This window comes from Erythranthe guttata, chromosome 9 (assembly GCF_056151865.1).
Source record: "Erythranthe guttata isolate IM_541 chromosome 9, IM_541, whole genome shotgun sequence".
Lineage (NCBI taxonomy): Eukaryota > Viridiplantae > Streptophyta > Magnoliopsida > Lamiales > Phrymaceae > Erythranthe > Erythranthe guttata.
The window spans coordinates 10,321,360-10,332,500 of NC_142541.1; the positions used below are offsets into that span (position 1 = coordinate 10,321,360).

At 33.7% G+C, this 11,141-nt stretch overlaps 1 protein-coding gene across 1 annotated transcript; it reads left to right on the top strand.

Annotated features, from left to right (window-relative positions):
- Window positions 1-5,980: 5,980 nt before the first annotated feature.
- Window positions 5,981-9,647, top strand: LOC148768054 (uncharacterized). Its single transcript, XM_088822750.1, has 6 exons — window positions 5,981-6,149; window positions 6,250-6,783; window positions 7,016-7,074; window positions 7,226-7,707; window positions 7,769-8,121; window positions 8,236-9,647. The coding sequence occupies exons 1-6, from the start codon at window positions 5,981-5,983 to the stop codon at window positions 9,645-9,647; spliced, it is 3,009 nt and encodes a 1,002-aa protein (XP_088678876.1).
- Window positions 9,648-11,141: the final 1,494 nt, after the last annotated feature.

Below are 11,141 nucleotides of genomic sequence, written 5' to 3' on the forward strand. Positions count from 1 at the left end.
GCCCCATTATATAGGGTGAAGATCCTAATGAATATCCTAGTTCTATGGATTGATTGATAAGAAGTTTCTGTTCAAAGTCAATGTCAAGCACAATAACATTGATGACCCTGAAAATTCTACTTATAGTATACTAACAGTCTGCAACGACAGTGCTATTACTGATTCATTCATCAAAAAGTACCAGTTGGATGAGGTATTGAATTTAATATTGTTTTCTCCAACATATTTTTCATTTCTTATATCCTATTAAAATATATTTTCCATTTTAATATGTATATGCAGCAAGTTAATACTACTTCACCCCATGCAAGTGTTGATGATAGTTCTTCGGTTTGTATGTTGTCATCAAAGGTTGGTAGTCTTCCAATTTACTAAAACATTAGTATTAATTATTAACAGTTCGTTCAATGGTATTTTATTAACAGATTATGTAACATTTCAATATAGGAAAACGAGTCCTTCACTGTTTCGAAGGATTCAGTTTTCAATTCTTCGGCTGTTGAAAATCACTCCAATAAAAGAGAAGTTTGGATTTCAGTCTTGATTCGCAAGAGGATGAGAATACCCCAATGCATTCGACCACTGTTCTCTTGAAGAAGATCAAACTAGAAAAAATGGAATAAGAACCTTGGTTTTAAGCATTACTTATTGTTTCCTTTGACATACTCTTTTTTCGGTGGAACCGATTTAGTTCGTGGTTTTATTCTCTAATACTTCATACTTTTTGTTTTTTTTGGTATTTTGCACTTTTTAGTTATTTGAATTAATATATAATGTTATAATCAATAATTCTATTTTTAAGAGTTCTTTTATATAATCCGTATAATGTTTTTATCTTAAATTACTAATGTGTATTTTACTACATTTAATCCGTTAAAATACAAGTGTTGTCTCTCCTTTCTAATATTTTCCCCTTTTTTTAGTTAATTTTTTTTTTTTAACCAACTGTTACATGTTGTTTCTATAAAAAGTTTTATTAAAATAATAAATAATATTATATTCTAAATAGTACAAAATAATATTTTTTTTAAATGAATAATTCTGTTAAACAATTAATCAAAAGAATTGCTTGAACCAAATAATTTAAGAGAAAACAACCGAACAAAATAGCCTACACTTGGTTAAATTAGATTTACTAAAAAAAGTTAAAACAATATTTGTTTTATCATTTTACTCAATTCAGTTTTATTTATTGCTACTAAAAATCTAATGGCAAATATATATTACCATTAATTTAGTAACTAAATTAAATTAAAGCAAAAATAAGAAAAATAATTAAAGCAAAAATAAGAAAAATAAAAAGTAATAGCAAAATTAAACCGGAAAAGGAGGCCGAATTGAAATTTAAATAAAAATAAATTAATTATCTCTTGATACTTAAATCATAAATTTATTACCCTAAATAAAAATCAGCAATAAAAAATAGTTAATATATTACAAACTACGATAAGGACTCCTAATGTGATTTGACTAATGTCTCCATTAAGAATAGTAAAACCCTCATGGTTTAGTAATAATTAAACAAACGTAAATGATGGATATAGTAACAATTTGAAATTTATTTTAAAATTTACAACGAATACTCCTAATTTAGGAGTATTCAATCTTTTAAAAATGGGTCCCACCAAAAACTTAAATAATTAATATTTGCTGTCACATGGCACGCATTCACCGGATCCCTTTTTTGGATGTAAACGGACTTATATTCAGCATAAAAAAAAAAACGATACTTATATATTGGGCTGGAAAATAATTACCGTCTACCGAATACTACGGTATACCTATCAAAAAATACCGAAAAATTACCGAAACTTCGGTAACCACTACATTTGGTACGGTATTTGTACCGTACCACAATTATACGGTACGGTAGCGGTATTGTATTTTCAATGCCATGGTAATTCTGCACCGTACCACAAATTTGAATTTTATAATTTAATTAATATATATTTATTTTATATTAGTTAATAATTAAATAAAATTAAAATTACTACATAAAATAAATAGGTCAAAACTTAAAAAAGTAAAATACAGTTCTTAAAAATTTATGAGACAACATTGAATCTTAATTAGTGCAACAAAAAGGCGTACATCCCATTTGGTTTTCACTGAAATAGTATGGCTTCAAATTGTGATTGAAAAAAAAAAATCATAACTCTAATAATCTTATTTTGCAAGGTGTGGCTAAATCAATGAAGTTGAAGTTTGATAAATATTCAAGGAGCTTTGAAAAATTGAATAAGATCATATAAATAGCCAATGTTCTTGTTTAAAGTGTTGCGTTTTTATAAAGATCGTCTTCAAAGTATAACAAATTACAATTAACGGTAGAGTACCATGTACCGATATACCGTACCGAAAGTAACGGTATACCGAATAACGGTATACCGCACTTGTTGGTACGGCAACGGTAGCGAATTTTTCAATATCATATAATTCGGTAGGTACACGATATTGATCAAAATATTCGGCAACCGTACCAAAACCACCCCTACTTATATATTTCCAGGGAGATAAAATTAAAAAACGGATGCTCTGTTACCTAGAGATTAGCGGACTCCATTGTTTGACCAACACGTGTCCATGGTCAAATTTCATCCAAACCTATTTAATTAATAATACATTTATGGTCCTTAAGAGATGTTTTTTTTTCAAAGGCAAATGATTATGCTAGTTAAAGTGATTTTTTTTAATAATTAAAATTTCTTAATAATTCATTTGTTTTCTATTTAAATTTGGGTGTCTATTTTTTTGTATTCATTTGATTTTTTTACAATTAACATAAAAATATATATTTTGAGTAGTAAAAATCTATTCAATCATAAAAAAATCATGTCAAAATATTTTTTACGACATTCGAATTGAAAATTTTATTTTGATTTTAAATTAATATTGTAGTTATATTGAACTATTTTTTTACCAATTATTTTGTTACTTTAATAAAATTATCTTAATATAAATTTGTCAAAATAAGTTAGTCATAAAAAATTTCTAGGTTGATATATAATCTAATATAATATGGTATATTAAGAATAACATGTAAAATTAAATTAATAAGTGTTACAATAATGGACAAACAAATTGTATTTGAAAATAAATGACAAAAGAAAAAACAAAGGCACAATTGAAGTAAAGAAAATAATATATTTATTATTAAATTGTCAAATAAAACTCATTTTTCAACTAACAACATAATATAATAAAATGGCCAGATTATTTTACTTTAAATTGGGTTCATCGTTCATGGGGTGCAAATGGGCTAGTGGGCCGTTGCTACTCCATTTCATGCTAAATATGGACACATGTAACAATTTAAGTGGAATCCGTCTCTCACCTATTAACGGAGCGTCCGTCTCAAATTCACCCATTTTCAGGAATATATTCTCAGTATTAAATGAATTTAAATTATTAATGTGATGTGTTTCAATAATTACAATTGAAAGAAACAGTGGAAGAGTTGTGAAAAATATTGCAACAACAGGTACGAACAACATTACCATTTGTAATGACGAAACTCAAACTATAGTTATATTATATATATATATATATATATATTACTTCACCTATAATGAATTAAGATTTATCTTTGTTTTACACATATGTGACGTAATTTAATATATAAATTATACTAAAGAAGTATATTTTTATATTATGTAAACTTATTAGAATACACTGCCAGCAAAAAGAGAGTTGCCCAGTATAAAGGAAAAACTCGAACTCTAAATGCTAAAAGTATGTCTACTAAAGATAAAATGATAAGAAAAAAAACAATAAGAGAAATCGTGAGGTGGCATATAACAATGTTGCAGCAAATTGTGAAAGTTTGCACTCTATTGATTATTTATCATCATTAGAAGAATTAATCAACATTTTCTTACGGATGTCTTTAATAATAGGTGCAACAGATGCTAATTCTTACGAGATAGATGGGTTACATAGCATTGGCAGTGTGCAAAATATTTCTGCTAATACATACTACGAAAACCAACAAAAGGTACATTTCGTAATATGTATGAAACACAACATTAATACATTTGATATGTTATGTAACACATTTGTATTTAATATGTTACCATATCCAACATAGTAAAAGTATAATATTTTTTTATTCATTGAATAATTTACAGTTCTTCGGTTCGTACCGGAAAGAGGATATCGAAGAGTCAAAAAACATACATTCTGTTGCACGTGGTTTGGATATGGATTCAAAACCGGTCACTTTGGTCGATGAAGATTTACAGACTATACGGGAAATTACTTCGGACAGTGAAGGTATCTGTTATAATTTCGATCACATTTATCGCGTAAAATTCGTCGTGAATAAATTGCTCATAATAATCAATTGATATCATTATTGTTTTTTTGTTTAAATAGAATGAGAATATGTATCAAATGACGAAACCTTCACTGATTCCGACGACGATGATGGCAAGTACTCCAATATTAATTACGTATGATAACATGTCGTTTCATCATTATAACTGATGTCTTTGTCCTAGACAGAATACGATGATCTTTGTTGGCGCCAGATTTCCGAGTATTGAAGATCGAGGAAATCCGCTGAGTTTTGGAATTAAAAGATTGGCAAAGATTTGTTCTCCATGTTTATTTTGGAATTTATTAGAGTCCTATTTTATAATACTTCTATTAGGACTTAGATTTATTTCCATGTATTTTATTCTAGTTAGGTATCTTTTGTACTTATCTAGAATAGAAGTAGATATCAACTAGGATTCTATTACCTAGTTAAATAGATTTCTTGGGGTTCAAGTTAGGTCTTAGGGCTTATTTTCGTGGCTATATAAGCCTCCAAGACATACAAGAACCGTGCGCATTATTTGGAAGAAAAACCACTTCATAGCGTCGAAGGTTTGCTAAGGCGTTCTGCGGAGCAGGACTGTGCCATCGTTGCACTGTGCCATCGTTGTGTGTGCCAATATATACAGATCTGCTGTATAGATCTCAAGGGAGATCAGCCGCGTTTCTGAGGGAGTTCAGGCCTGAAGGGAGTTCGAGGCACGCGGTGTGGAGCTGCTGTTGGAAGAGACACGGAGTTCAAGTTGTGTACAAGAACGGCATATTACATAAAGAGGGAGTCTTTAGTGTTTTTAATAAGTCCTATTAATGTACACTGTAAATATGAACTAGTGAAATCGTGTTTGCAGGTCCACGTGGATGTAGGGCACATTTGTGTCTGAACCACATTAAATTCTTGTGTTTGTTTACTCGCTTTCAGTAGTTTATAACTGTGTTAACACAAGAATTGTAGTTGTAACTGCATACTGTTCCCACAACAACTGTTACAACTTCGGTTAACAGATTTTCATAGGCATTTAAAATCAACAATCTTGGTGATCAGTCGTACGAATGCCAATCATGTGGCGCAATGATGTGGTACGGAGAAAGGATCGATAAGAAAAAGGGTACATAAAATCCTAAGCTTTCAATGTGTTGTAATGGAGCAAAAGTCGAATTGCCCAATTTAATAGAAGCACCAGATCCCCTAAAGATTCTCTTATTTGGTACCGATCGAAGAAGCAAGCATTTCCAAGAACACATACCGTTGTATAATATGATATTCTCATTCACATCTTTTGGAAGAAAGATATATACTACGATAAACAGAGGATCCGGACCGTACACGTTTCTATTCCATGGCCAAAACTACCATTTAATGGGTAGTTTGTTGCCAGATGAAGGATCGCGTCCCAAGTTTGCTCAGCTTTATATATGTGACACGAAGAATGAAGTCAAGAATCGAATGGATGCAGTCAGGTATAAAGCACTTTCAGTTATATGTTCTTATTTTTTTTATATTACAAGGAATTTACTTTACGTTTGATTTTATCGTTACAGATCTGGAGACAGTTCCAGCAAATTGGATCCTGAGATTGTTTCTACATTGAAGGATATGGTCGACAACTCAAATGTGCTTGCTCAGTCTTACAGAGCTTCCCAGGCCAGGCTCTCACAGACATGAATGAAAGATGTCAAATTGAGACTCATAAAGAAACAGAGTACGAATGGCCGTACTTACAATCTGCCGAACTCCAATGAAATCGCAAGATTCATTGTTGGTGATTTTGACACCCAGGAGGGTGTTAGAGACATAATTGTCGAGACACAGTCGAAAAAACTCCAGCGAATCAGTAAGTTTCACCCCCTATATCTTCCACTACAGTATCCGTTAATATTTCCTTACGGCTAAGGATGGTTATAAGGATGATATACCATTGAGGGAAACATCAGTGAGTGGTACACGTATACGTAAGAAGTTAACAATGCGGCAATACTTTGCGTATAGGATCCAAAAAAGATTTGGCAACAGCGCGGTTCTGTTGCACTCAAAAAAATTGTGCCAGCAATTCATGGTCGACACATTTTCAATGGTTGAATCGGATATACTGAAATTCATAAGATTTAACCATGATAAGTTGAGAGTTGACACGTACAAGGGTATCGAGGAAAGTATTTTGAAGGGAGATACGGATGCTAGATCTATTGGCACGAGGGTTATTCTACCAAACAGTTTTACCCAAGGTTCAAGATACATGTTTAACAACTTCGTCGATGATTTTCAAATATGCAACTGGATTGGATTTCCATCGTTGTTCATCACTATTACCTGCAATCCACAGTGGCCGGAAATTCAGAGGGCGTTGAGCGGTACTAATTTGAGGCCTGAAGACCGTCCCGATATTCTTGCTCGAGTTTTTAAGATGAAGCTCGACAGTCTAATGTCAGATTTGAAGAAGGGCAAAATATTTGGTCGCATTAGAGCATGTAAGTATCAATTTATAAGTTAAAAATATAACATATTATATATTTTATAGATTGTCTACTCTTATAATATTATAAATATTCTATTACGTCAAACATTGAAAATATGTGTATATTAATGCTAACCAAATCCGTTTAAAATGTAAAATTTTCAGATGTCTGCACAAATGAGTTTCAGAAGCGCGGTCTCCCGCATGCGCACATATTGATTTGGCTTCACAATGAACTAATGAAGACAAACCGAAGATATCAAAAGACATAGATAAAATCATATGTGCTGAAATCCCAGATAAGGTAACAGACCGAAAAATGTACGATTTGGTTGAGCAGTATATGATTCACGGCCCGTGCGGTCTGGCCAATCAAAACTCTCCATGCATGAAGGACGGGATTTGCACGAAGCGATTTCCAAAGAGTTTTATCAACCATACTGAGGCCGATGCAGATGGTTATCGGGTGTACAGAAGAAGAGAAAATGGGAGGATCGTGGTTAAGAAGAAAACATATCGACAATGATTTCGTCGTGCCTTATAACCGTGCTCTGCTGAAAAAGTACAGAGCACATATTAATGTCGAGTTGTGCAACCAGAATAAGTCGATAAAGTACTTATTCAAATACGTCACGGCGGCATTTTATCAATCAAATAATCCGGGTGCAACTCCTGAAAGTCGCGATGAGATAAACATGTACTACGACTGCAGATATCTTTCGGCATGCGAGGGTGCTTGGAGGTTATTTAGCTTTGACATTCACTTTAGAGATGCACCGGTGATTAGGTTAAGCTTTCATCTTCCGGAAAGTCAAACTGTTGTGTTTACAGATAATGACTCATTAGTTAATGTGCTGAACAGACCGACTGCGAAGCAAACGATGGTCCTTGCTTGGTTCCAAGCGAATAAGTTGTACTCGGAAGCTAGAAATTTGAGGTATGGAGAGTTTCCACATAAATTTGTCTATAAGGAAAAAGCTTGCTGTTGGATGTCGTAGGATTCTCGAACCAATGTACCGCCGGGCAGGGGTGAACACTATTACTTTGAGACTGTTGTTGAACTTTCAAAGAGGTTGCACGTGTTACGATGATCTTAGGAAAGTCGAGGATCACGTCTACCCAACTTTCAAAGATGCGTGCTTTGCGCTTGGACTACTAGATGACGACAAGGAGTACATAGCTGGCATAAAGGAGGCACAAGAGTGGGCCAATGGTGACTATGGGAGACGATTATTCGTCGTACTTTTGGTCGCAAATAATATGATCAGACCGGAACATCTATTGGAGTGTTGCTGGAAAGAATTCGCCGAGGATATTGCGTACAGACTGCAACAACGTCGTACCAATTCAGGTATGAGAATACATATTACGTTTTTACACAGTTTACTACACACGTTTGAATTAAAACTATATATTTTTATAATGGCCACATTATGTTAATTTTTCATTTTATATTATACTGAAGGTCCACCTGTGTCAGACGATACTCTGAGAAACTACGCTTTGATCGAAATAGAAAATATATTGCAAAGCAACAGCAAAAGCATGAGTAACTTCCCCCCAATTCCGATTCCAATTGGGTCAATGACGGACGGCACGGTAAATAGATTAGTTCTCGACGAGTTGGACTATGACGTTGATGCTATGCGTGAAGAGCTTAAGAAATACCTTTCATCCAGTACTAATGAGCAGAAAAAAGTGTTAGATGATATCATGGATGCTGTTAAAAATGGCAGAGGTGGACTGTTCTTTCTTTATGGGCATGGAGGAACGGGAAAGACTTTCATGTGGAAAACTTTATCAGCTGCTATCCGTTCAAAAGGCTCAATAGTTATAAATGTTTCTTCCAGTGGTATTGCTTCGCTTCTACTTTCAGGTGGCAGAACTGCTCATTCGAGATTTGGACTGCCAATAATTGTACATGAGAGCTCCACATGCAGCATCAAACAACAGAGCCCACAGGTAGAATTGTTATCTAGGGCAAAGCTAATCATATGGGAAGACGCACCAATGATGCACAAGTATTGTTTTGAAGCACTCAACAAAACAATGAAATCTATACTTGATTCAGATATACCATTCGGAGGCAAGGTTGTAGTACTTGAAGGGGACTTTCGGCAAATTCTGCCTGTTGTGTTGAAAGCGTCAAGACAAGACATTGTTCATGCTACAATAAATTCATCATCGTTGTGGAGACAATGTAAGGTTATAAAGTTAAACAAGAACATGAGACTTGAGTCGTCCTCCTCTTCCGCCAATGCAGATGAAATAAGAGAATTTCCGGACTGGATATTGAGAATCGCCAATGGCGATGTTGGCGAGATAAATGACGGTGATGCCACAATTGAAATTCATGATGACATGTTGATTCGGAATTCTGCAGCTCCCTTTTTGGATCTTATAGAGTTTGTCTATCCCGATCTGGTGACCAAACTTTTCACTCCCAAGTATTTCGAAGGTAGAGCAATCCTTGCACCCACTATTGAATGTTTTGGTTTTGTGAACGATCATTTTTTGTCGATCATAACTGGAGAGGAGAAGGTCTATTTTAACTTCGATAGTATGTGCAATGAGGAGTTATTGTCGGATGTCAACGCAAAAATATACTCACCGGAGTTTCTCAAAACCATATCATGTTCTGGAATTCCACCGCATAAGTTGACATTGAAAAGAGGTGTTCCCGTTATGCTCATTGGAAATATCGATCAGGCCAGAGGATTGTGCAATGGAACAAGGCTTCAGATTATTAATAAGGGAAAACACGTTCTCAACTGCAGGATCCTATCCGGTAAACATGTTGGTGATATGGTGTTCATTCCTAGAATGACTTTGGTACCGTCCAACTCTGCATTGCCTATTAAATTCCAGCGACGTTAGTTTCCGCTGATGGTATCATTTGCAATGACAATCAATAAAAGTCAAGGACAAACTCTTTCTCGCGTGGGCCTGTACTTGCCCAGATCTGTTTTCAGTCACGGACAACTCTATGTCGCACTCTCGAGAGTTAAGAGTCGAAGTGGCATAAAAAAACTGATTAACTCTGAATCTGGTGATACGACCAACGTTGCAAATAATGTTGTATACAAGGAAGTTGTCAGCGTAGATGAAGGTAATTACTTATACAAAAAATTACAATATTTATTGATGACCTTTATTATCTATTATTTTTATGTTTTGGTATTCCTCATTTGTAGGTTTATTTTAATTGTACTAGGAACTTGCTATGGACTCCGCTTGCTATATTTCATGAAGGTAATCTTTTTACAATGATTTTATGTAATTAAACAGTTATATTGGTATTGCTTTGGTAACAATTTACATATTTCTTGTGACCATTGTACAACATATGCAGGTCAGTTGCATTGTATTGGATTTGTGGCATGCGTTTATGGCGGTTGGTATCAAACAATTCAAGTTTTCAACGTTCATGTCATTTTGGTTGTACAAGTTTGGGACCAACTATACATTCGCTCTTTTGTATGCGGAAATTAAAACCTTCGATGTTTAGTTTTTTTCACTTATTTCACCACTTACACCATACAAATTATTTTTATTTTTGAAAATTTTCTACTTCTTTCTTTTACTTATTAACAATTAATATTACTATTTTAAGAACTTTTTTTATTATTCAATATTTTTTTTACGATGAATACCCCGTGCATCGCACGAGTGTATTACTAATTTAATTGAGTTGAACATAAAGCAAATGTCCAGGCAAAGAACTTCAACGTAAAAGAGTTCATGGACTTACAGTTTCAATCTAATTCAAGAAATTAAAACACTAAAAAGGGAAACATAGCTTCTTTAATTAGTCCATCATTGAAATTACGGACTTCGCAGAAAGTTCCTCGTTATTACCATTAGAGATCTATTTTTTCCAATGAAAATCCATGGACCTTCATCAGCTTTTCGTCAAGCTTCCTCTCTTCGATTATGTATAATATGGATCATGTCTTCGTGATTCAATTTTCATAACTAAGATTGAATTGTGCATCTGAATTGAATTGAAAAAATTGAAACCCTAACCCCTATCTGCCATGTGTTTTTCCAACATGTACTCACCATTAAACAAATGAAAAAAAAAAACTACACAGATACATCGAATGAAAAAATCAAAACTCAGAAGTCAAATCTCATCTTGGTTTTTTAGAATTGCAGGAATATCGATTTAGGGTTCATGAACCCTAGATTACACCATATTTCCTGACAACTCCACTTTTCAACTCCACTTTTCTTGGTTCTCTTAGACATTGGAAATGATTGAGAGTGATGAGGAGACGATGAAGCAGCGCGAAGAACCATGGGTTCTTCTTAATATCGATCAACATAAGTTTTGATTTTGGAGAACAATATTTGATAGTGTTTTTGATT